General features: G+C 41.6%; 1 protein-coding gene across 1 annotated transcript; it reads right to left on the minus strand.

Annotated features, from left to right (window-relative positions):
• LOC100344746 (vomeronasal type-2 receptor 1) lies at positions 1-27,099 on the minus strand. The gene is made up of 6 exons (XM_002716277.6): positions 26,861-27,099; positions 11,203-11,494; positions 9,004-9,876; positions 7,354-7,581; positions 3,056-3,179; positions 1-1,096 (listed from the first exon to the last, which is right to left on the minus strand). Exons 1-6 carry the CDS (start codon positions 27,097-27,099, stop codon positions 114-116), a joined length of 2,739 nt encoding a protein of 912 aa, XP_002716323.2. The 3' UTR covers positions 1-113.
• Positions 27,100-27,579: the final 480 nt, after the last annotated feature.

The following is a 27,579-nucleotide window of genomic DNA, read 5'->3' on the forward strand; positions in this document are numbered from 1 at the left end:
AGCACAATCATCAACACGACCCCAGAGTTTCAGGCAACTGCTACAGGGACAATTTGAAAGGGTATGTTGGACATGTCACCATTGCAGCCTTGAAGGCCATATGCCCTTCAACTTTAATCACCCACGACAGTGGACACCGTGGTGTTGTTAAGCTCACTGCTCAAAGAAGCTGAAGTCAGTTGTATACTCTTATCTATGGCGGGGACCCTTCCACCAACAATTTCATCAGTGTTTCTCTTTGGCCTCAGCAAAATAATGAAGCACTTGGGAGCAAATAGACAGCCCAACAAGCCGTAGCTGGATGCCAAGATTGCAAATATTTCCACAGCCACTTTGAACTTCCCTTTGGTGCTCAAGTAAGCAGGGACAAAAGAGATCCAGACAATGAAAAACACAAGCATCCCAAAGGTGATGCATTTTCCTTCATAGTAATTATCTGGCAACTGGCGAGCCACGAAGGTCGTAAGGAAGCAGAGCAAGGCCAGGAAGACATCAACCCCAAACATTGAGCACAAGAATTCTACAGAGCCCTCATTGCATTCAAATATGATCTTTATATTTTGAGATTCCATGTTCTTGTATACCCTGGGGGGTTCCAGCACCAAGTAAGCAGTGCATATGCCAACCTCAACTAGAACAGAGATTAGTATGATGATTTTCCGATAAAGGGGACGTATGGATATAAGTCGGGTTTTGGACTTGGAAATTCTGTAGGCTAAAAATAGTGAAATGGTCTTCCCGAGAATACAGGCTAGGCAAAGAGAAAAGCCCAGTGCTAGAGTGACCTGACGGGCCATGCAGGACCAGTTGTATGGCTTGCCAATAAAAAGCAGGGATGACAGCACTGTGATGGTCAGAGAAACCTGAATAAGAAAGCTCAGCTCGCGGCCATTGGCATTCACCAGGGGAGTGTGTCTGTAGATCACATATACAACCGTGACGGCCAGGACTACAAGGGCCCCAAAGATGGACAGAATGACCAGCGTGAAGCCCAGGGCCTCTTCATAAGCAAGGAATTCCACCTCTTTGAGCACACACTCACTCTTCTCTGCATTGGACCAGTAGTCTTCACCACACTGTTCACATTCCCTTTGGCCTGTTAAACAGAGAACAGAGAACTCACTGTGAGTACATCAATTGTTCACTTCAGCTGCAAATAGCCCAGAGCACTCAGGGGCCTAGAGAGCAAGGACTCATATTCCTACAGAAGATGTGCCAGGTCTCAAAAGAGAGAGTGATAAAAAGGACTTAGAGAGTGCAGGTAATGTCACACATGGAGAATTGTTTTCAAGTTCAGAAATTCAGTCTTTCTTGTCAGTTTCATTGTTTCTTGCAGCAGCCTTTTCAAGGAACTTGCATCTTTCAGTACAACTATGTACTTGAAAAGGAAAGTGTGTACCTGCATAAACCCAAAGCAATCCATGACAGAGGGGGAAAACACAAGGCAATTAGAGCTACTGGTGTGAAACAATCAAGAGGGTTCTGACCCGGATGAGGCTGATTCAAACACCTGTGTTTTCAGCCTTGCCTTCAGGCTCAGCCCCATGGAAGAGCATTCTGGCTTAACCTTCCCAGTGTCTCTGCTCCTCTCCCTCTGATGCAGATCACTGAGGGACAGGCAGAGAAGGACCGAGGATCAGAAGGAAAACAAAAACAGCCAGCACGTCTCCAGGGTCCAGCAGAGGTTTGAGGCAGTTAGCTGTTCTGCAGGGGCTCCAAGGCAGAACGCTGGTATAGAAAAACAAGTCATCCAAGGGCTGCCAATTTTGAGAGATTGGGCAAGGTTTCTCTTTAATGTTCTTTGAAAGATGTGGGAAAGATTGCAACTTCCTTTTAATCACTTTTCAGTACTCCTGAGCTGGACTTGAATGCAACTCTACATAGAGACTGAGTCACCTGAGGCCCAGGGAGTTGTGCACATGATACTTTGTATCTTTCCTATTTAGAAAAAAACAATTAACAATTTTTGGGGCTGACGCTGTGGCACAGTGGGTTAATGCCCTGGCCTGAAGTGCCGGCATCTTATATGGGTGCCAGTTCGAGACCCGGATGCTCCATTTCCAGTCCAGCTCCCTGCTATGGTCTTAGAAAGCAGTAAAGGTGGCCCACGTCCTTGGGCCCCTGTACCCACATGGGAGACCTGGAAGAAGCTCCTGGCTGTGGATCAGCACAGCTGCAGCCATTGTGGCCAACTGGGGAATGAACGAGCAGATGGAAGATCTCTCTCTCTCTTCTCTCTGTGGGCAACTCTGACTTTCAAAAAAATAAATAAATAAAATCTTTTTTAAAATTATCTTAAAATTGCTATCAAAGGCCATTTGGAAAAGATCAGTACAATTTTTGTTATGTTTGACAGAAAATAGAGATTTAAAAAAAAAACTGCTTCGCTAAGCTTCACAAAACTTAGCACACCAAGCTCAGCTGAAATTCCGGCCATGAAAGCAGCATTTCAGCAGCAGCCATGGGGAATCCAGAGCACAGTGGTTACAGAATTCATCTGTCCTAGAAACTGAGTATGTCAGCTTAACCCGTCCTTCCCCGCCATGCAATATATATAGGACACTTATGGCAACTTTGAAATAAATATTATTTTGTCGCAATCCTCACAGAATTGAAAACCTGGCACTTGCTGGGTTAAGATAATTGTCCTAGGGATGAAATTCTAGATCTTGTAATCTATAATTAGAGATAATTCAGGAAAACATAAAATTTAAGTCACCTTTTTCCCAGTTAGGAACATAATTAATGTTTAATCTATTCAAAAAATGAAGTAATTTTACTTTTTATGAATCTGCTACTCTTATATCTTGTTTTGGATTTTCCTCTATCAACTTCATGGTTGTAGATCTCTTCCAAATTATAGCAGCTTTAGAATTGAAATTCAATGTTACATTGATTCATATTCACCACAACATGCAATAGTTTGATGGATTATAGAGATTTTCACTATAAATTATTGACATCCATTTATAAAGAAGGCTCCCAAGGCTCTCTTTGCCAACACATGCTTAATCAAATTGAATTTTTATATCAATGAAAGATCAACCATCTCTACCTGCCGTCCGTGACACATGTCCATCAGCACATGGAATGCAGTCAAAGCAACAAATCGGTTCCCCCTGACGAATCCCCTTCCGGGTCCCAGGAGGACATAGATCGGTACACACTGAATGGGGAATCTAGCAAAGACAAATTCAACAAATGTAAGCAAGCACTACGTGTCTGCCACTCCCAAGGCTGAGAAAGTGTCCCTTCAGATCTCCATGGAAACTTGGTGCATATCTGAGAGGCACAGGACATCTGGGTAAAACAAGAGACAAAGAGAACAATATACAGTCTAGAGAGGAATTTTTCGAAAGGACCATCTTGTGGTTGACTCTAGAAATGAAAAACCAGCTCTTTCTCTTTTTAAAGATTTATGTATTTATTTGCAATGCAGTTACAGAGAGAAAGAAAGACTCTTCTATTTACTGGCTCACTGACCCTAAGGCTTGCAATGACCGTGGCTGCACCAAGCTGAAACCAGGAACCAGAAATGCAATCCAGGCCTTCTCATAGGTGGCAGGGACCCAGATACTTGTGCCATCTTCTGCTGCCTTCCCAGGCAAATTGGCAGGGAGCTGGATCAGAAGCAGAGCAGACAGGGCTTCAACAAGCAATTCAGATATGGGATTCTGATGTTGCAGGTGGAGCCTTAACCTGCTGCACCACAATACCAACCCCACATGGAGACTCAGATGAAGTCCAGGCTCCTCACTTTGGATAGGCACAGCCCCCACTGTTGCAGCCATTTGGGGAATGAACCAGCAGATGGAAGACCTCTGTGTGAGTACCTCTCCCTTTCTCTCTGTAACTCTGCCCTCAAATAAATAAAATAAATCTTTTAAAAATAAGAATCATCTTGAGAGCCTTCAATGTTTCTTCCAAGCAAGGTCATCCCAAGAGACAAAGTGAAAGACGTGTCATGAATGTTCAGTAGGAAAGAAAAGACAAAGATCTGTTCCCCTGGAAAAACTGGGAGAGGAATAGGAAGAGCAGACAGGGCACAGTGTTGGGATTTTCATTCTTCCATGAGTTTAGAAATCTCAGTAGCAAACACAGAACTGCCTTCCCTTATATTCTAAGTGAATGTGCACCTTCAACCCAGATTAAATGTCTGCTTTGTGAATCTGTTTACATCTTAATCTACTGGAAAAGTTCCGCATTTAAAGGGGAGATAAAATGTATTTTCCGGTATAAAAAATTGACTTGGGGAAGTGAGTATTTGCATTTATATTTATTTTTGGAAATCAGAATTTTCAGATTGAGTTTTCAGGGTAAATTTAAATTAGGTAACATATAAAGTATTAGCAATCTCTGAGCTAGGTTACATATATAAGATTTCAGAAGTATGTATACATATGGTTAGGCTTGTGATCATTTTTTAAAAAGATTTATTTATTTGAACAAGTTACCAGAGAGAAGGAGAGGCAGAGAGAGAGAGAGAGAGAAAGAGAGAGGGGTCTTCCATCCACTGGTTCACTCCCCAGTTGGCCACAACAGCTGGAGTTGAGCCGATCTGTAGTGAGGAGCCAGGAGCCTCTTCCCGGTCTCCCACAGGGGTGGCAGGGGCCCAAACACGTAGACCATATTGTACTGCTATCCCAGGCCATAGCAGAGAGCTGGATCAGAAGTGGAGCAGCTGGGACTCGAACAGGCGCTCATATGGGATGACAGCACAACAGGTGGCAGCTTTACCCACCACACCACAGTGCCGGCCCTGAGATCATTTTATATATGGATATAAAACATATTTTAAATACATTTTGAGGAATAGCTATTACAGGAAGAGGTGACAGTCAACTGTTCTCACATTCTGAAAGGTAATGATATCATCACCACAGAATGAATCAAATGTCCTCTCTCCACCCAGTCTTCTGGAAGGAGTTCTCCATATACTTTTCTCTCAAAATCACTGTGAACAATGGGCTGATGCCTTTCTGTTTCATTTCTCAGTATCCCTGTGCTTTTCAACCTCTCTGCTCTAGCTTCTGACCCACCACCTAAGACTCTTCTTGCCCTATCTAATGGCTTTTTGTCTAGCTCCATCCTCCTTCATCTCACTTCAGTATCTGGTGCCCTTGATCAATACCTCGCTGAAATGTAAGCTTTGGGGCTGGTGCTGTGGTATAAAAGATAAAGTCGCTGCCTGTGGTGCCGGCATCCCATATGGTGCTGGTTCAAGTCCTGACTGCTCCACTCTGATCCAGCTCCCTGCTTATGGCCTGGGAAAGCAACGGAAGATGGTCCAAGTCCTTGGGCCCCTACACCCACATGAAAGACTTGGAAGAAGCTCCTGGCTCCTGGTTTCGAACTGGCCTAACTCTGGGAAGTCAACCAGAGGATGGAAGATCTCTCTCTCTCTCTCTCTCTCTCTCTGCCTCTCTCTGCCTCTCTGTAACTCTGCCTTTCAAGTTAAATATATAAGTTTTTTTTTTCCCTCTCTTGGAAGCCCCCCATCATGCCACTCTAGCACGTTTGAAGAACACAAAACTGTGGATTAGAAAAGACTTTAAATATCCAAGTTTAATGTTATAAACTCATTATCAAACAAGAAGAGGCACTTGCTTATTCCACACAGTTTTGAAAGCACCTGCACAATTTTGTAAGACATTTATCCCTTTTAGGCCTCTGGGCCTTTCTCATTAAGATAACCATCATGTCTGATAACAAGATAAACTGCCTGGGAGACTTGGAAGGAGCTCCTGGCTTCTGATCAGCTCAGCTCCATACATTGCAACCAACTGGGGAGTGAACCAGCGGATGGAAGATGGCTCTCTCTCTCTCTCTCTCTCTGCCTTTCCTTCTCTGTGTAACTCTGACTTTCAGATAAATAAATAACTCTTTAAAACAGTAAATAAACTTAACAGAGACATTAAGAGAACATGATAGATTACTTTAACAGTACACAAAATCTGTGTCTTCTCAGTCACCCCAAAAATTGGTAATAAAATATTAAACATAAGAGTCAGCACATGGAATCATCCCATAACTTGGGACAATTTTAACAGAGTCAGAACTAGGGAAAAGAAAATAGATTGCAGGAGTGGGTTAGAAAACTGACAGAAAGTCACCAATTAAACAAAAACTATTAAATGGAGATGCTGCAGTTTTTAAACAGATTTTTAAGACTATTTCAAAATATTTACTAACATATCTACCACATTGCTTTAATAAAGTATCAGATTCTAATTTTATGTAAAAATCTCCAAATAAAGACAAGATTTTCTATATAAGATAACACATTGAATTTCAACCTTAGTTACTATTTTCATATGGATAATTTCTAAGGTGTGGGTGTTTGCTACAACAGTTACGTCATTGCTTGGGATGCCTGTGTCCCATCTTGGAGTGTTTGGTTTGAGTACTTGCCACTCCACTTCAGATCCAGCTTGCTAATGCACACCCTGGTATTTGGCAGTTGATGGCTCCATTACTCCAGTCCCTGCCACTCACATGAGAGATCCAGATTGGATTCCAAGCTTCTGGCTTTGGCCTGATACAGCCCCAGCTGTTGTGGGCATTTGGGGAATGAGCCAGCAAATGAAAGATCTCCCCCCGCCCCCGTCTCTTTCTCTCTCTGCCTTTCAAATAAAGTAAAAGTAAATAAATAATTTTGTCAGAAACTTTATTTCTACCATGTAGACATATGAAATACTCCTAAGAACAGCATCTCTTCCTGGATTTCTCCCTGAGTGTTCCACACCTAGGAAGTCTTTATTAGTCTAGTCTTTAGATCAAACAATTACATTAAGACTTTCTATCATACTTTCTTAAAATCAGATTTTGTATTTGGAACAGTTTACTGACTTTTTTCTTATTAAGAAACACACATATCTCTTGTGAATTATTTTGATACATTTTCTTTTAAGAGGCACAAGATTTTGAATTAAAACAAAGAATAACTACATGAAATTAAAAAAAAATATTATTACTGGTGACAAAGCTTAATATACTAAAATTTCTAAATTAACTTATATTGAGGCATTTTCAGTGTATGGTACTAAACAACACCTCGTCTTGAACCATGCAATATTTCCTGGAGGTGTCTATTTCACAGTAGAAGCCAATGCCTGGACCAGGATGAACCTGAATGTAAGCAGTACAGTTAGAAGGCTATGTGCAGAACGATATGAGCATGATGACAAACTTTACTTTGGTTCCATTTCCAGGATTTTTTTTGAAGTACCTGTATTCTTAGAGAATTGGCTTGGAATGGCAAATTTTAGGTGTTTAGATTCCACAAGTCCTAAAACAATATAGAAATGCAATTCTCTCTACATATAAACAAAATAAGACACCAGGGTGACTAACCTTTGAGGATTCGGTATTCCAAAATATTGTTGAATTCTTTCTGATCATGAATTCAAACTTAGACTGTGTGAATATATATTCTCCAACCTTCACGAAGGCAATATCTCCATTATCATCTAATTGCCAATTTAGAAGATCATAGTATCCAGTCACGTCTCCAGCTATATCAATTTGTATTTTCCTTCCATCATGGGTTGTAAACTTAAGTGTTTTCATATAGAACATGAGCTAGAAAGCAAAGGGTTGGGGGAAAAAAACAATTGTAAAAATGCAATTGTTTAGAAAATAGAATTTTAGAAAGAAAATTCCTTTAAAAATATCTAATTCAGGAAATGTGATGTTTCTTAATCTATTCCTGTATACTTTGATGTCTGCTACATCCTCTATCTTTACAGAGTCAGAGAAAAAGAGAGAGAGAGAGAGAGAGAGGTCTTCCATCTACTGGTTCACTCCCCAAATGGCCACAATGGCCAGAGCTGAGATGATCAGAAGCCAGGAGCTAAGGCTTCTTCTGGGTCTCCCACAAGGGTGCAGAGGTCCAAGCACTTGGGCCACCTTCCACTGCTTTTTCAAGCACATTAGTAGGAAGTTTGGGAAAGACCAGAAATGGAAACACCAGGACTCGAACCAGCGCGCATATGGGATGCTGGCACTGCGGGTAGTGGTTTTTTTCTGCTACGGCACAGCAACGGCCCCAGTGTGCAATCAATGGCTCCAAACACCATGAAACTATATAAGTTATCATGTGGGCCATGGTAACCTATATAATATTACAAGAAATGATGGAGAGAAAGGGTTATGAAAAAAGAGATGAACTCAGAGAGATGGACAGGGCCTGTGTCATGGAGATCCGACCATGCAGACCATGGTGGGCATGCTTTCTCCTTTAGACCTAAGAGGGAAGGCACAGAAGGATAGCCCCAGAGGAGCATCTGGTTAGTCTGTATCTCAGCGAGAGCACTCTGGCTCCCATGTCCCTACACAAGATGCTGGGGCACCACACTGAGACAGAAGATGTGGAGCCAAGCTCCAAGAGAGGCCCCCACAGTCTTCAGCTCCTGGTGTCCACGCCCACGCTGCGCATAGACTGCGCCTTCCAGTTTCCCTTGAGGTCAGATAGGACCACATGAGTAATCCCGGCTGACGGCTAGGAGAAGAGTTGTCTGTAATTTCCCAGATGATCCTCCCACGGCAGGCAACATGGCCACTTTGCCCCTTGCCCTTCCCACCGGTTAGAATGTGGACATGATGACTGAAGGTGAAGCCCCAATACTATGAGTAGGAAAATGACAAGACAGAAGAAACCTGGCTCCCTAAGTCACCCTCTCAGTCCTAGAATGCTTTTCTTGAAACTTAATCTACACCAAAGGGAAAAACCGCTGATTTTAAAGGCACTGCTTTTTGTGTTTTGTTTTGTTTTGTTTTTGGTGGGGGGGGGGGGGGCAGGTGGGGAATTCCTATCCTTAACAACAAACCTAATAACAACTCTGTTAACAAAAGAAAATTTAAAATACCCATTTAGGACCCACATGCAAGGCCTAATTATTGGTCAGTACATGATGAAATTGTGTCTATTAAGTACAAAGGCTAATTAATAGTTTTAAGAGCGAGAATTCTGATCATTGTCATGGGGTAAAACCAGCTACTTACCTGCCAAGGCTCAAAGTCAGGTATATATGCACAGCCATGTCCTGGAATGAATGGCCCCCGTCCCTCCTCACATCTGCTCAGACGATCCAGGGCATAGGCCATCGCGTACACAGCTTGTCTGACATTGTTTGTAATTCGGAGCTGAGACACATCCAGGTAGGTATTTTTAAGATCCTCCAACTTCTCCTCTCCGGTACAGAATCTATCAGACATGGCATGTAATCGGTCTTCCTTACCGGTCATGTTCACCCTGTGGTCAGTATTGTACGGGACACTGCTATTGGGCCAGGTGCAGTTAAAAGCTGTTTGCCAGAATTCAATGGTCAGGACATCATTCGGATCCCTACTGGGATGTATGTCGTAAAGAAATTCCTTTAATCCTGGTATATCACTTCTTGGTACTGCAAACCCAATACTCCCACCAAAATATGGGAAATATTCGGGTTTTGCAATGGAGGCTGAGGTAATCCACGCTTCACTTGCTATCCATGTCCTGTCAGTTATGTTATGGTAAACCATTTCCAGCACAAAAGGACTGAGGTCAATGTCAGATGTATAAAGCACAATGACTTTCGCAGTGGAGGTCCTTACAGCATCAACAACTTTGTGCATTTTCTCCTTGGAATAGACTTTGGGCAGGATCTCAGAGAATGCGATGCAGAGGTTGACACTCTCCAATTTCTCCTTAAAAACCTTCACTCCATATTTTCCATAATCATCATCAGCTGCTATAGTGCCTATCCAGACCCAGCCAAAGTGCTGGATAAGTTTTACCATGGCCTCAGACTGGAACTTATCACTGGCTATGGTGCGAATATAAGATGGAAATTGGTATTTGTCACTAAGAACTGTGCAGGTAGAGGCATAGCCCACCTACAATTGAAAATAATCATGTAATTATTAGAGAACAATAGCAAATATTAAATTATACAATTTCAGAACATACTGATTGGAGAAGGAGGGAACTCATGTATCTAAGCATAGGTGAAAAGACTAAGATTCCTCTTCCTTCTCACAAGTAAGGAGAGAACACTCTGCACCTTTCCAGCCATCCTTTTCCCACCCTACCCCAAGAGAAAAGCCAATTATTAAGATGTAACATTCAATGTACTACTTTTCACAGAAGGGATCCTAGCACGGTCACCCCCCCCCCCATTCCTCTATGCTCATCTGAGACAAGGTGAGTAAGACATCTATGGTCTTCCTCACAGCTAAGATCTTATCCATACAGATGGGAAAGAGAATGGACTCACAGTCCATTTGGCAAGCAGAGTGTCTCCCCTCTCCTTCTCTCTGTGTGTATGTGTATGTGGGGGGGGTGTGGGTGGGTGTTGGTCTGTGCACACGTGTGTGTTGTGTCGTCCTCTCTCCTTCGCCCTCCTCCTCTTTATCTTCTTTCTCCTCCACCTCCTCTTTGTCTTCCTTCTTTTCTTCCTCTTCCTCTTTTTTCTCTTCTTCTGTTCCTCTCCCTTTTTTTGATCTCTACCACTTTCTGTCTTTCTTTCCTCTTTTCTTTCCTTATTTCTCTCTGCTAGTGCTTCTGTATAAGCAGATCCTAACACCGAGCTTGAAAAAGGTGATAAAAAGCAGCACTTCAATCTCAAGTCATGATCTCCAACAGATTTGCCAGAAGCCCTCATTTTATTGACACTCTGAAGATAAGTATAAAAATAATTTTTTTACTTGCTTAACGATTCTTGTATGTACTTCCCATCTGTGAGAACTTAACAATGTCTCAGATGACTAGGGATTTTAGCCATCTCCAAATTCTAGCCATCCTGTGAAATTCCAAGACCCATTCCACGTGTTCAGTGCTTGAACAAAAAAAGGTCTTGAATAATAAGTGTTTACATAGGAAACAATCAAAATTATTTCCCAATACCATCCATCAATCGGCCACTGTGCTACAGAGAACTGTGCACAGTGAGATGGAAACATACAAATCACTGGGTCACAACCTCAAGCCAAAAATTAAACCAGGATCCCAGCGGATATGGAAGAGTCTCAAGTCACCTCTCAGCAGGCTTCGATATACACTTGCCTGATGCTACATAATTAGAGACAGCAGCATCATTCCTCCCTGCAACTTAACGCAGCCTCACATGGGCACCTTGCTATTTGCTGCAACTTAACACAGACCAAGTATGCGTTTTTTTTTTTTTTTTTGAAGTTAGCACCCAACACAATACTCCACCATACCTGAGGTAAATAAAACAACCCCAGAATTCTTGAAGCAGCAATTGATAAGGATGATCCCCCTGACCCAACAATTCCTGCCAAGTATGCCCCAGTACTGTTTCGATAATTGGGCCTGTTTTCTTCCTGCCCTGTGAGTAGTACCAATGCCGATTCCATTGCTTTGGAGATGGTGAAACAGGTGTCAAAGATCTGATAACCCAGAGTAGTATTGGGCAAAATGTCTTTCCTTTCATTAATCTCTTTGATTGTATGTATCATGGTTTTCATCCAGCGGAATCCGCGGAAGTTAAACCTAAAAAGAAATAGCTTTTGTCAGGCATTATCCATGCAGCATGTCTTTGAGAGGAAAGGAAACTTTTTGTTGGGGTTGGTAAGAGTGGCTATTCCCCCAAACTTCAGCAGGCACCTCCCTTGTCTGAGGTAATTAATTTTTCCTAATAGCCTTAGAAGTTTAAAGGCTAAAGCGTACATGATCTTCATTGTTGACTGATTTGGGATGGGAAGAAGCTTTTTGGAAGTCTTCTTGCCCTCTGTATATTTCATTTACTGTGAGCATTTCAAACTGCTGATTATCTCCTTTCACAAAAATATTCCTATATTCCTAATTCTCTCTTCTAAACCAAGCACCCAATAACCCCTGACTTATTTTCCCCATCTATTGTAAGTCCCAGGGGCCATATGAGTCTCATTTCTCTTCTCTTATTTTCTTCTGTACATTAACTATTACTTTAAAACACACGAAGATACCTATGGTAGCAATACACAAAATTCATATATACTAACTCAAATCCCATACCTTTCTGCCATGATTTGATTGTTAATGTTGAAGACATTCATTCCAGAAACCTTTTTCTAAGGAGTATTGTCAGTTTGCACAAATTTTTTTAAATGGAAATAAAAATCAGAAATAAAGCACCTGTCTGATTAGGAGGGCCTGCACTGACACCCCACCTCTGCCTGATACTTTCCACAAAATGCTGTAACAGCCATCTAGCCCCTCAAAACAGTGGTTTCCTCCTCTGAAAGGAGGACTTCCCATCTTCAACCAACTCTATGGCCTTGTCTAAATAAGGTCAGAGCTGGTGAACTCAAGAGTCTTCCATAGCCTTGGCAGCTCATGACAAGAGCCTCGGGTGATTACTGACATCATAAATAAGAGTGTCAATTGTTAAATCAACAACGGGAGTCACTGTGCACTTACTCCCCATGTAGGATCTCTGTCCTTAATGTGTTGTAATATAAGAATTAATGGTAAAAATAGTCTTCAAACAGTACTTTATATTTGTGTGTCTGTGTGTGCACAATCTGTTGAAACCTTTAGTATATACTAAGTAGATTCTGTATACAAAGATAATTAAAAATGAATCTTAATGTACAATGAGATGGGAGCGGGAGTAGGAGATGGGATTGTTTCCAATGGGAGGGCGGTTAAGGAGGAGGGAACTGCAATAATCAAAAAATTGTACTTTCAAAATTTATATTTTTTTTGTATTTTTTTTAACTTTTATTTAATGAATATAAATTTCCAAAGTACGACTTATGGATTACAATGGCTTCCCCCCCATACTGTCCCTCCCACCCACAACCCTCCCCTTTCCCACTCCCTCTCCCCTTCCATTCACATCAAGATTCATTTTCGATTATCTTAATATACAGAAGATCAGCTTAGTATACATTAAGTAAGGATTTCAACAGTTTGCTCCCACACAGAAACATAAAGTGGAAAATAATAGATGATTTTTTTTAAATGATGATGAAATCAGATCAGAACTATTGTCATGTTTAATCCCAGTGAGAGTCAAGTTGGGAATTGATAATTTCTTTTTTTTTTTTTTTTACAGAAGATCAGTTTAGTGTACATTAAGTAAAGATTTCAACAGTTTGCACCCCCATAGAAACACAAAGTGAAATATATTGTTTGAGTACTCGTTATAGCATTAAATCTCGATGCACAGCACATTAAGGACAGAGATCCTACATGAGGAGTAAGTGCACAGTGACTCCTGTTGTTGACTTTACCAATTGACACTCCTGTCTATGGCATCAGTAATCTCCCTATGCTCCAGTCATGAGTTTCCAAGGCTATGGAAGCCCTCTGAGTTCTCCGACTCTTATCTTGTTTAGACAAGGTCATAGTCAAAGTGGAGGTTCTCTCCTCCCTTCAGAGAAAGGTACCTCCTTCTTTGAAGACCTGTTCTTTCCACTGGGATCTCACTCACAGAGATCTTTTGCCAGAGTGTCTTGGCTTTCCATGCCTGAAATACTCTCATGGGCTTTTCAGCCAGATCCGAATGCCTTTAGGGCTGATTCTGAGGCCAGAGTGCTATTTAGGACATCTGCCATTCTATGAGTTTGCTGAGTATCTCACTTCCCATGTTGGATCACTCTCCCCTTTGGTGGCATGTACCAATGCCATCTCACTATTCCAAGTGATCAATTTCAGTTCACAATTGATCATAATGAAAGGACTAAGAGTCAAAGGGAGCACATAAACAAGTCTAGTACCTGCTAACACTAACCGACAAAATTTATATTTATTAAATAAAAGTTTTTTAAAACAAGATTAAATGAGATATTTTCTGTCCCTAAGATCTAGTTAGCACTGAAGAGAGATTAATTCTCTTCCCAAAAGCTTCACCCTAGAAAAACAGGGCCAGATCCAAATTTTGAGAGTTTTTAAATTTTGTTTTACTTAATTATCAGATCTGCACCCAACCCGCCCCCCAAATTAACAAATACAGGAAATAAATAAATGTCATTGCTTACTTTCACACAAATGTACGAAGATGCTGAAATCAGCTAATTGGCTCCTGTGTGAGGCAAGCCCTAGAGCTCAGGCCCCTGGTATCGCAGGGGACAGCGGACACTCTGGCCTCACCGCCAACCTCGTCTCTGTTCCTAAATATGCCCACAACGGCCTCTGCTGGCCGAGGACTGCACATTCCTCCCCACCCTAACCCGTGAACACCCTGCTCCTCTTTCATTTCTTTTCTTCTTACATTTGTTAAAAGATTTAGTTGTTTATTTGAAAGAAAGGAAGAGTTACCGAGAAAGGAAAGAGAGAGCGAGAGAGAGAGAGAGAGATGAAGGGAAGGAGGGAAGTATTTTCTTTCTTTCTTTTTTTTTCTTTTTCTTTTTCTTTTTCTTTTTTTTTTTTTTTTTTTTGACAGGAGGAGTGGACAGTGAGAGAGACAAGGAGAAAGATCTTCCTTTACCGTTGGTTCACCCTCCAATGGCCACTGCAGCCAGTGCGTTGCGGCCGGTTCACCATGCTGATCCGAAGCCAGGAGCCAGGTGCTTCTCCTGGTCTCCCATGTGGGTGCAGGGCCCAACGACTTGAGCCATCCTCCACTGCACTCCCAGGCCACAGAAGAGAGCTGGCCTGGAAGAGGGGCAACCGGGACAGAATCTGGTGCCCCAACCGGGACTAGAAACCAGTGTGCTGGCACTGCAGGTGGAAGATTAGCCTATTGACCTGCGGTACCAGCCAAAGTATTTTCCATCTGCTGGTTCACTCCCCAAGTAGTCTCACCCACAGGACTGAGCCAGGCTGAAGCCAAGGGGGGTTGGAACTCCAGCCGGGTCTCTCCCATGAGTTCAGAGACCACAGCACTTACGCCATCTTCTGTCTCTTCCAGGCACATGAGCAGGCAGCTGGACCCAAGTGGAGCAGCCAGGACTTCAACAGCGCTCATGTGGGATGCCAGTCTTTCAGTTTAACCAGCTGCGCCACACCACAGTTTTAAAGGGAAACCTTCTCTATGCTGTTTCACACTTACCTTCTGAAGATGATAAATCTTGTCAATGTTCCCATTCAATGCTTATCTTTCTCTTAGCCAGTCTTAGCACACACCAGCCCGTCTGTCATGCCGCATGCCTGGTGCCTCACACCGGTTTCCATTGTCCCTCGCCTTCCACTCCTGTGCTTCATTCCCAGCTGCACGCCCTCAGTTCTCTCCAGAATTCCCTCTCCTTCCATTGTCCACCTTCCAGGCATTGCTGTTCCCTCGTAGCGAGTAGGCCCGAGTGAGAGATCAGTCCTACTTTGGTGTGAATGACTGGTAGCCACCCCACCCCTGCACTTGCAAATGAGCCATGGAACTGAACTCCCTGCTCACCTTTCTCTTGCCCTCCTCTCCCTTCTGAGAGAACCTGAGCAGACACAGCTAAGAAAGAGGGTGGCTCGGCTGCTCCCCACCCTGGGAACCACTGTGTGTCTTACATGTGAATATTGCTTAAGTCTGCCCGGTACTGCTTCATCAACTTTTTTTTTAAAACCACACAGTCCGGAATCGGCAAGATGGCGGAAAAGGAAGGGAGCACACTGATAGTCCGGGAAGAGACAGTTTAATAAAAGTGGAGATACTGCAGGTTCAAGGAAGAGTTGAGGAAGAAACAGCAGAGGAAACTCTTCCGGAACTAGTGATTCACAGTGGACCTGCATGGAGAACGTGGGAGCCCACGATTCGGGACACCAGCAGTGGAATCAACACACCAGCGCTGGAATGCAAGGGGAGCCAAACCTCAATAGCCCAAGATACCGGGGGGGAAAGTGGAAGGAGAAGCCTAGAGGGAATGAAGCTTGAAGCCCCGTGGGGGAAAGTTCAGCAAGCTAACTAGAAGAGAGAGGAAAAAAAAGAGAGAGACCAGTACGGACACAAGTTTCTCTCTCTCTGCTCACCTCTCAAAGGCGAGCAAGACAAAGAGCAGGCGCTATTTTGGAGATACGTAAAGGCGGCATGACCTCAGGTCTGTGTCCACCCTCAGCCAAGCAGAAAAACCTGACTCGGGGGAGGGGGGTGAAATAACAGGAGATTAGGACCTAGTGAGTGTATGGTGCTAATGAACTGAGACTGTGAAAAAAAGACACAGTGGGTGAGAGAACTCACGTTGTTCATGTGAGTACTCTCCAGAGACGCTACAATTTGGTAACATTGGCAACCCAATAGAAGACTGCAGGAGAATTTGAGCCCACACTGAAGGCAGAACAGATTCCCTGTGTGGTCCCTGGGAAAGAGCAGGTGAATGTTATACCCACAGGAGCCAGAGACTGGAAGCTGACTATCTTCAATTCCACTCAGCTGTGTGGAATTACTTCCCTTCTGAATCAAAAAAGAGAGAGAGATTTACCATGCCTAACCTGAGAGTATCACCTTTGGAACACCCTTAACACTGAGGAACTGAACAGAGCTCTCAGGCCACACCCATCTCAAGCCTCTAATGCTCCAAAAAGCAGAAAGTCCACTTAATACAATCATAGTATAACAAGAAAATAACACCACAGCAAGGGAAGAAGAATCCAAAGAATATCCCTACAATGCCAAGCAACAAATGCAGAAACTGAGGAAACAAGAACAAGGAAGACATTATGACAACCCCAAATGAACAAGACACCCCAAGCCAAGATTATGAAGATGATACGATGGAAGAAATGCAATGTACGGATGTCAGAAAAATTTATGATAAGAACATTTAGAAGTTTTGAAACACAAATGCTTGAGCTGTATAAATCCTTACTAGACAGGATAGAAAATCTCTCTCGTGAAAATGAAATCTTAAGGAGGAATCAAAATGAAACACAGAAACTAGTAGAACAGGAAGTGTGACAGTGAAATCAAAATGAAATGAAGAATTCAATAGATCAAATGACAAACACATTAAAAAGCCTTAAAAACAGAGTCAGTGAAGCAGAAGAGAGAATATCAGACTTAGAAGACAGAGCACAGGAAAGGATACAGTCAAACCAAAGAAAAGAAGAGGAAATTAGAAATTTAAAAAAATATTGTTGGGAATCTACAGGATACTATTAAAAACCCCAGCATTGGGGTTTTAGGAGTTCCTGAAGGCTTGGAGAGAGAGAAAGGATTAGAAGGCCTTTTTAGTGAGATACTAGCAGAGAACTCCCGGTTTGGAGAAGGACAGAGACATCCTAGTACAGGAAGCTCATAGAACCCCTAATAAACCTGACCAAAAGAGATCCTCACCACGACACGTTGTAATTAAACTCACCACAGTGAAACATAGAGAAAAGATCCTAAAATGTGCAAGAGAGAAACGTCAAATTACTCTCAGAGGATCTCCAATTAGACTCACAGCAGACTTCTCATCAGAAACCCTACAGGCTAGAAGGTAATGGTAAGACATAGCCCAGGTACTAAGAGAAAAACTGCCAGCCCAGAATATTATATCCTGCAAAGCTCTCATTTGTGAATGAAGGTGAAATAAAGACTTTTCATAGCAAACAGAAATTGAAAGAATTTGTCGCCACTTGTCCAGCCCTGCAAAAGATGCTTAAGGATGTGTTACACAAAGAAACACAGAAACACGGTCATCAATATGAAAGAAGGTAAAGGAAGAAAACCTCACAGCAAAAGATCACAGGAAGTTCAAACTATATATTAGAAAATATCTTTGGCAAATGGCAGGGCAAAGTTACTACTTATCAATAGTCACACTGAACGTTAATGGCCTGAACTGTCCAGTTAAAAGACACTGATTGGCTGATTTGCTTAAGAACAAAACTCATCTATTTGCTGCTTACAAGAAACACATCTTTCCAATAAAGAAGCATACAGGCTGAAAGTAAAAGGCTGGAAAAAGATATACCATGCCAACAGAAATGAGAAAAGAGTGGGCATAGCCATCTTAATAACAGACAAAATAAACTTTACCACAAAAACTGTTAAGAGAGACAAAGAGGGGTACTATATAATGATTAAGGGATAAATTCAAGATCCCTTAGGAAGGAAGATATAATGATTATCAATGTATATGCACCTAATTACAGGGCACTGGTTTATTTAAAAGATTTGTTAAGAGACTTAAAGGGAGACTTAGACCCCAATACAATAGTACTGGGGGCTTCAATACTCCACTCTCAGAAATAGACAGATCAACAGGACAGAAGATCAACAAGGAGACAGTAGATTTAAATGACACTATAGCCCAAAATGGATCTAACAGATATCTACAGAACTTTTCTGGTTTTTTTTTTTTTGACAGGAGGAGTGGACAGTGAGAGAGAGACACAGAGAAAAAGGTCTTCCTTTGCCGTCCATTGGTTCACCCTCTAACCGTGCTGATCCGAAGCCAGGAGCCAGGTGCCTCTCCTGGTCTCCCATGGGGTGCAGGGCCCAAGCACTTGGGCCATCCTCCACTGCACTCCCGGGCCACAGCAGAGACCTGGTCTGGAAGAGGGGCAACCGGGACAGAATCCGGCACCCTGACCGGGACTAGAACCTGGTGTGCCGGCACCGCAAGGCAGAGGATTAGCCTAGTGAGCTGCGGCGCCGGCCTTAAAGAACTTTTCATCCTACACATAAAGAATTTACATTCTTCTCAGCAGTACATGGAACCTTCTCTAGGATTGACCACATACAAGGCCATAAAGCAAGTCTCAGCAAATTCAAAAGAATTAGAATCATGCCATGCAGCTTCTCAGACCATAAAGGAATGAAGGTGGAAATTAGCAACTCAGGAGTCCCTAGAGCATATGCAAACACATGGAGATTGAACAACATGCTCCTCAATGAACAATGGGTCATAGAAGAAATTAAAAGAGAAATCAAAAACTTTCTGGAAGCAAATGAGGATAACAACACAACATACCAAAACTTATGGGATACAGCAAAAGCAGTGTTAAGAGGAAAGTTTATATCAATAGGTGCCTACAACAAGAAATTGGAATGGCACCAAATGAATGAGCTTTCAATTCTTCTCAGGGATCTAGAAAAACTGCAGCAAACCAGACCCAAATCTAGTAGGAGAAGAGAAATAACTAAAATCAGAGAAGAAATCAACAGGATTGAATCAAAAAAAATTACAAAAAATCAGCCAAGTGAAGAGCTGGTTTTTTGAAAAAACAACAAAATTGACACCCCATTGGCCCAACTAACTTTTTTTTTTTTACCTATGAAATTTATATTTATTAAATAAAAGCTTTCAAAAAATTCCTTTAACAATTATCTATTTTTTTTTGGGTGGGCTACTTTTTTTTATCTTTTATTTAATGAATATAAATTTCCAAAGTACGACTCATGGGTTACAATGGCTTCCCCCCCCATACCGTCCCTCCCACCCACAACCCTCCCCTTTCCCACTCCCTCTCCCCTTCCATTCACATCAAGATTCATTTTCGATTATCTTAATATACAGAAGATCAGCTTAGTATACCTTAAGTAAGGATTTCAACAGTTTGCTCCCACACAGAAACATAAAGTGAAAAATAATAGATGATTTTTTTTAAATGATGATGAAATCAGATCAGGCCTATTGTCATGTTTAATCCCAGTGAGAGTCAAGTTGGGAATTGATAATTTCTTTTTTTTTTTTTTACAGAAGATCAGTTTAGTGTACATTAAGTAAAGATTTCAATCGTTTGCACCCCCATAGAAACACAAAGTGAAATATACTGTTTGAGTACTCGTTATAGCATTAAGCCTCAGTGTACAGCACATTAAGGACAGAGATCCTACATGAGGAGTAAGTGCACAGTGACTCCTGTTGTTGACTTTACAAATTGACACTCCTGTTTATGGCATCAGTAATCTCCCTATGCACCAGTCATGAGTTTCCAAGGCTATGGAAGCCCTCTGAGTTCTCCGACTCTTATCTTGTTTAGACACGGTCATAGTCAAAGTGGAGGTTCTCTCCTCCCTTCAGAGAAAGGCACCTCCCTCGTTGAAGACCTGTTCTTTCCACTGGGATCTCACTCACAGAGATCTTTTGCCAGAGTGTCTTGGCTTTCCATGCCTGAAATACTCTCATGGGCTTTTCAGCCAGATCTGAGTGCCTTTAGGGCTGATTCTGAGGCCAGAGTGCTATTTAGGACATCCGCCATTCTATGAGTCTGCTGAGTATCTCACTTCCCATGTTGGATCACTCTCCCCTTTATTTATTCTATCGGTTAGTGTTAGCAGATACTAGACTTGTTTATGTGCTCCCTTTGACTCTTAGTCCTTTCATTATGATCAATTGTGAACTGAAATTGATCACTTGGAGTAGTGAGATGGCATTGGCACATGCCACCTTGATGGGATTGAATTGGAATCCCCTGGTATGTTTCCAACTCTACCAATTGGGGCAAGTCAGCCCGAGCATGCCCCAAATTATACATCTCTTCCCTCTCTTATTCCCACTCTTATATTTAACAGGGATCACATTTCAGTTAATTTTCAACACTTAAGAATAACTGTGTGATAATTACAGAATTAAACCAGTCATATTAAGTAGAACAGACAAAAAAAAAATACTATGAGGGATAATGTATTAAGTTGTCCATTAGCAGTCAGGGCTATGCTGATCAAGTCACCATTTCTCATAGTATCCATTTCACTTCAGGAGGTTTCCTTTTTGGTGTTCAGTCAGTTGTCACCGATCAGGGAGAACATATGGTATTTGTCCCTTTGGGACTGGCTTACTTCACTCAGCATGATGTGTTCCAGATTCCTCCATTTTGTTGCAAATGACTGGATTTCGTTGTTTCTTACTGCGGTATAGTATTCTAAAGAATACATATCCCATAATTTCTTTATCCAGTCTACCATTGATGGGCATTTAGGTTGGTTCCAGGTCTTGGCTATTGTGAATTGTGCTGCAATAAACATTAGGGTGCAGACCGCTTTTTTGTTTATCAATTTAAACTCCTTTGGGTAAATTCCAAGGAGTGGGATGGCTGGGTCGAACGGTAGGGTTATATTCAGGTTTCTGAGGAATCTCCAGACTGATTTCCATAGTGGCTTGACCAGTTTGCATTCCCACCAACAGTGGGTTAGTGTCCCTTTTTCCCCACATCCTCGCCAGCATCTGTTGTTGGTAGATTTCTGTATGTGAGCCATTCTAACCGGGGTGAGGTGAAACCTCATTGTGCTTTTGATTTGCATTTCCCTGATTGCTAGTGACCTTGAACATTTTTTCATGTGCCTGTTTGGCCCAACTAACTTAAAAAAGAAAAGACCCAAATCAATAAAATCAGAGACAAAAGGAAACGTAACAACAGACACCACAGAAATAAAAAAGAATCATCAGAAATTACTACAAGGACTTGTATGCCAGAAAACAGAAAAATCTATCAGAAATGGATAGATTCCTAGACACATGAAACCTACCTAAATTGAACCGGAAGACATAGAAAACCTAAAGAGACCCATAACTGAGACAGAAATTGAAACAGTAATAAAGGCCCTCCCAACAAAGAAAAGCCCAGGGCCAGATGGATTCACTGCTGAATTCTACCAGACATTTAAAGAAGAACTAACTCCAATTCTTCTCAAACTATTCACAACAATTGAAAAAGATGGAATCCTCCCAAATTCTTTTTATGAAGCCAGCATCACCTTAATTCCTAAACTGGAAGAAGATGAAGCATTGAAAGAGAATTACAGACCAATATCCCTGATGAACATAGATGCAAAAATTCTCAATAAAATTCTGGCCAATAGAATGCAACAACACTTCAGAAAGATCATCCACCCAGACCAAGTGGGATTTACCACTGGAATGCAGGGATGGTTCAATGTTTGCCAAACAATCAATGTGATACACCACATTAACAGACTGCAGAAGAAAAACCTTACCATTATCTCAATAGATGCAGAGAAAGCATTTGATAAAATACAACACCCTTTCATGATGAAAACTCTAAGCAAACTGGGTATGGAAGGAACATTCCTCAATACAATCAAAGCAATTTATGAAAAACCCACGGCCAGCATCCTATTGAATGGGGAAAAGCTGGAAGCATTTCCACTGAGATCTGGTACCAGGCAGGGATGCCCACTCTCACCACGGCTATTCAATATAGTTCTGGAAGTCTTAGCCAGGCAAGAAAAAGAAATTAAAGGGATACAAATTGGGAAGGAAGAACTCAAACTATCCCTCTTTGCAGATGATATGATTCTTTACTTAGAGGATCCAAAGAACTCTACTAAGAGAATAATGGAACTCATAGAAGAGTTTGGCAAAGTAGCAAGATATAAAATCAATGCACAAAAATCAACAGCCTTTGTATACACAGGTATATGGCTGAGAAGTACTGCTAAGATAAATCCCATTCACAATAGCTACAAAAACAATCAAATACCTTGGAATAAACTTAACCAAGGACGTTAAAGATCTCTACGATGAGAATTACAAAATCTTAAAGAAAGAAATAGAAGAGGATACCAAAAAATGGAAAAATCTTCCATGCTCATGGATTGGAAGAATCAACATCATCAAAATGTCCATTCGCACAAAAGCAATTTAAAGATTCAAAGCGATACCAATCAAAATGCCAAAGAAATTCTTCTCAGATCCGGAAAAAATGATGCTGAAATTCAAATGGAGACACAGACAAATGTTCGACCCAGCCAGCCCACTCCTTGGAATTTACCCAAAGGAGTTTAAATTGGCAAACACAAAAGCTGTCTGCACCTTAATGTTTATTGCAGCTTAATTCACAATAGCTAAGACCTGGAATCAACCCAATTGCCCATCAACAGTAAACTGGATAAAGAAATTATGGGACATGTACTCTATAGAATACTATACAGCAGTCAAAAACAATGAAAACTGGTCATTTGCAACAAAATGGAGGAATCTGGAAAACATCATGCTGAGTGAAATAAGCCAGACCCAAAGGGACAAATATCATATGTTCTCCCTGATTGGTGACAACTTACCGAGCACCAAAAAGGAAACCTGTTGAAGTGAAAGGGACACTATGAGAAACAGTGACTTGATCAGCCCTTATCCTGAGTATTGATGTAAAATTTAATACTTTATCCCTTTTAGTATTTTTTGTTCTAGTTAATACTATTGGTTGAACTCTGTAATTAACACACAATTATTCTTAGGTGTTTAAATTTAACTGAAAAGTGATCCCCATTAAATATAAGAGTGGGAATAAGAGAGGGAAGAGATATACAATTTGGGACATGCTCAATTGGACTTGCCCCAAATGCTGGAGTTAGAAATGTACCAGCGGATTCCAACACAATCCCATCAAGGTTGCTTGTGCCAATACCATCTCTCTAGTCCAAGTGATCAATTTCAGTTCACAATTAATCACACTGATAGGTCTAAGAGTCAAAGGGATCACACAAACAAGACTAGTGTCTGATAGAATAAAAAGGCAGAGAACAATCCAAAATGGGAAGTGGGATACACAGCAGACTTAAAGAATGGCAGATGTCCTAAACAGGACTCTGGCCTCAAAATCAGCCCTTAAGGCATTTGGATCTGGCTGAAGAACCCATGAGAGTATTTTAGGCATGGAAAGCCAAGACACTCTGGAAAAAAAAAACTAAATGAAAGCTCCCTGCAAGTGAGATCCCAGTAGAAAGAATGGGCCATCAAAGAAGGAGGTACCTTTCTCTGAAGGGAGGACAGAACTTCTACTTTGACTATAACCTTGTCAATAAGATTGATGTCGAAGAACTCAAAAGCCTTCCATAGCCTTGGCAACTCATGACAAGAGCCTAGGAAGTTTACTAACGCCATAAACAAGAGTGTCAAATTGTTAAGTCAACAACAGGAGTCACTGTGTACTTACTCCTCATGTGGGATCTCTGTCCCTAATGTGTTGTTCAATGTGAATTAATGCTATAACTAGTACTGAAACAGTATTTTACACTTTGTGTTCTGTGTGGGTGCAAACTGATGAAATCTTTACTTAATATATACTAAATAGATCTTCTGTATATAAAGATAATTGAAAAATGAATCGAGGTGAATGGGATGGGAGAGGGAGCGGGAGATGGGAAGGGTGTGGGTGGGAGGGAAGTTATGGGAGGGGAGCCATTGTAATCCATAAGCTGTACTTTGGAAATTACCTTTACTAAATAAAAGTTAAAAAGAAAACACACAGTTTTATTAGATGCACATAAATGCCAATGCATAATGGAAAGCCAAGCAAGTGCACGCAAATCCTCTCTGCATCTCTGGTAAGTGGAGGATGTTTCAGATAGGACGTGGTTACTGCTCACCACTGCTTTCAGTGACTATGGCTAGTTATTCTTATTGAAGCATGGATTTTATGAAAATTTATACATATATAATTTCCTCTTAGAGGCAAATAACCTTCAGAAATTCCAGTGAAGAGTGGAGAGCAAATTAAGCATTCAGTTTATAAAACATTAGTGTTCTATATTATGAAAAACTCTAAATTTCCATTTTATGTTATTAAGGATTGAAAATGTCTGTAATAAATTATGAGCTGACTTATAATAATTTAGTTGTAAGCAAAAGTGCTTCTCTTCCCTCTTTCTTTTTCTTCACTGTAATTATGAAAACCAGTTAGAAGATGCCAGATAGAGGTAGAAATGTACCAGGGGACTCCAAATCAATCCCATCAAGGCGGCATGTACCAATGCCATCTCACTAGTCACAGTAATCAGTTTCAGTTCATAATTGATCATAATGATAGGATTAAGTGTCAAAGGAAGCCCATAAACAAGACTAGTGTCTGCTAATAATAACTGATAGAATTAAAAAGGAGAGAACGATCCAACATGGAAAGCGGGATACACAGCAAACTCATAGAATGGCAGATGTCCTAAACAGCACTCTGGCCTCATAATCAGCCCTTAAGGCATTTGGATCTGGCTAAAAACCCCATCAGTTTCTCAGGCATGGAAAGCCTAGAGACTGTGGGAAAAAAAATGACCTAAATGAAAGATCTCTGTGAGTGAGATCCCAGTGAAAGAATGGGCCATCAAAGAAGGAGGTACATTTCTCTGAAGGGAGGAGAGAACTTCCACTTTGACTATGGCCTTGTTTAAATAAGGTTGGAGTTTGTGAACTCAAGAGTCTTCCATAGCCTTGGCAGCTCATGACAAGAGCCTCGGTTGATTACTGACCTCATAAATAAGAGTTTCAATTCTTAAATCAACAATGGGAGTCACTGTGCACTTACTCCCCTTGTAAGATCTCTGTCCCTAATGTGTTGTACTATGTGAATTAACAGTAAAACTACTAGTCAAACAGTACTTTACACTTTGTGTATCTGTGTGGGTGTAAACTGTTGAAATCTTTACTTAGTATATACCAAGTTGATCGTCTGTATAAAAAGAAAATTGAAAATGAATCTTGATGAAGAATAGAATGGGAAAGAGAGTGGGAGATGGGATGGTTCTCAGTGGGAGGGAGGTTATGGGTGGAAAAGCTGCTATAATCCAAAACGTGTACTTTAGAAATGTATATTTATTAAATAAAATTTTTTAAAAAAAAGAGGATGCCAAGATGGTGTCGGCACTGTGGCATAGCAAGTAAAGCTGCCGCCTGCAGTGCCAGTATCCTTTTGGGCGCTGGTTTAAGACCAGGCTACTCCACTTCAGATCCAGCTCTCGGCTATGGACTGGCAAAGCACTAAAAGATGGCCCAAGCGTTTAGGAGCCTGCACAAACACGAGAAGACCTAGAAAAAGTTCCTGAGTCCTGGCATAGGATGGGCACAGCTCTGACTGTTGCGGCCAATTAGGGAGTGAACTAACAGATGGAAGACCTCTCTCTCTCTCTCTCTCTCTCTCTATTTGCCTTTCCTTCACTCTGTGTAACTCTTTTAAATAAATAAATCTTTTTAGAAAAGGAGATGCCAGAGATAAATAAGGAGTAATTGAAATCTTTTTGCCAACATTACAGGTGATGCATTTCTCTAATGATATCTCAAATATGAAGCATGATATAGGATCAAAGGAAAGAAGTTGTGACCAGTAAAATTTAATGATGTTAGAAGTTACTACAATATCTACAACATACACTTACAATTAAGTGTGTAAATACCATGTGGCATCATGGAAATCCTTACCATAGAACGCCAACACCTGACAGGAGTTGTAAATGTTCTATGGCCAAAACTACATAAACAACATGGATTCGTGCAAATAAAGGGCTGAGAAAGAATATGGGACAACAAAAAGAACTACTTTGTCAAGGAACTAGCTTCTTTTTCTTTTAAGTATGTCACTCAAATGTGGGGTCTGTGTGTCTGTGTGTGCATGTGCGTGTGTTTGTATATGTGTGTGTGTGCGTGTGTGTATGGTCGCTTGCCTTTCTTTGCACTGAAAATCTAGCAAACCAGATGATCCAGCTTGGGCTAATTTCCTGACCTGGTAGCTTGGAGGTGAGAGGATGCGGGGAGGAAGCCTTCAGCAACTGAAGGAACCTTGCCATTAATTTTAGGTCAGAAGTCAATCATTGTTCCCACATGCTGCATTCTCACTTGAGGTGAATTAGTTTATAACAACCAGCAATAAAACTATAACAGTGCTTTCCTAATTCTGCTTCAGTGCTTCTCAGCCCTCACTGCGTGCCTGAATCACCAGGCAGGCTGTCAAAAACGCAGATTCTGACTCAGCAGGTCTGAGCCCAGGATTCCACATTCTAGCAGGCTCTCAGGAGATGTTGACCCCTCTCAGAGGAGCAATGTTCCGTATTATACAAAATGTGCTCCTTTTTGTCTGAGATGCCTAAGTGGGCAAACACCCACTGGAGAGTAACCTGTTCCAATTTGTAAGCAATCCTAGAATGTTCACCTTGGAGAAACTGAGGCCCAGAAACAAGAACTGTCTATCCAGAGTCAAACAAATAGTCAGGGATCCTGGAGCAGACACTGTCCATCACACCCACTGCTGCGCCCCGCCCCTGCTATTGCTATAGAGAGAAGACTGCGAGAGGCTTACCCTTCACACTTTGCTGATACTGGCTCCAAAATAGACTCGTTTGCTGGGATGGTCCTGGAGTGAATAGGAAACAGGCCTCCAATGATCACTGAGTGGTTTTGGGCGTCTACATACCCATTCAGGTCAAACTTGCCCAGCAACCTGCAGGTCTGTTCCTCCTCTTCTTGGCCTTCAGTGCCCCATTCAGCCCACAAAAATGCAAGAAATCCTAGAACCAAGCATTTCTTTCTGCTGGCCATTCTAACAAGCTGAGTGCTGGGGAAATGGCCAGTGTTGAAATGATACAAGTTGTGATGAGGCACCGTGATAGAGTGGCACCCGAGGGCTTGTGAGCCTCATCCCAGTGGACTCAGCTTGCCACTACTTGCTACTTAATTGTCATCTCTCAATCAGCGAGCCTCCTGCTCATGTGCAATTTATGGATCTGGACTAGGAACTGAGAGCCCTTGTGAAGAGAGCCTCATAAAAATCTCTGGTATACTTGGCAACAAAGTGTGACATCATCGTGGGTTTGGGGTTAGAAGAGTCTTCACGTCAGCTAAACTGTCCCTGTCTTGGTTATCAAAGGTCAGCCCCAACCATTCTCCCATCAACCCCACTTGTAGGTAGGTTCCTCACATCAAAAGTGAGAAAGGGTATCCTATTTCACCTCTAAGTATAGAAAACTTACACCAGGCCAACCTCTTTCCTTAGGGCTATAAAAAAGCTGAGCGGAAAAT

The sequence above is a fragment of the Oryctolagus cuniculus genome, chromosome 4 (genome assembly GCF_051225735.1).
Source record: "Oryctolagus cuniculus isolate XC-2025 breed Fujian yellow rabbit chromosome 4, ASM5122573v1, whole genome shotgun sequence".
NCBI classification, from domain to species: domain Eukaryota; kingdom Metazoa; phylum Chordata; class Mammalia; order Lagomorpha; family Leporidae; genus Oryctolagus; species Oryctolagus cuniculus.

Excerpts from the sequence above, each read along its gene's own strand:
- LOC100344746 (XM_002716277.6), bottom strand. The coding sequence starts at position 27,099 with ATGGCCAGCAGAAAGAAATGCTTGGTTCTAGGATTTCTTGCATTTTTG. Across the intron at positions 11,495-26,860 it reads GTATCAGCAAAGTGTGAAGG|GTTTAACTTCCGCGGATTCC; the intron begins GTAAGCCTCTCG and ends ATTTCTTTTTAG. Across the intron at positions 7,582-9,003 it reads CTGACTTTGAGCCTTGGCAG|CTCATGTTCTATATGAAAAC; the intron begins GTAAGTAGCTGG and ends TTTGCTTTCTAG.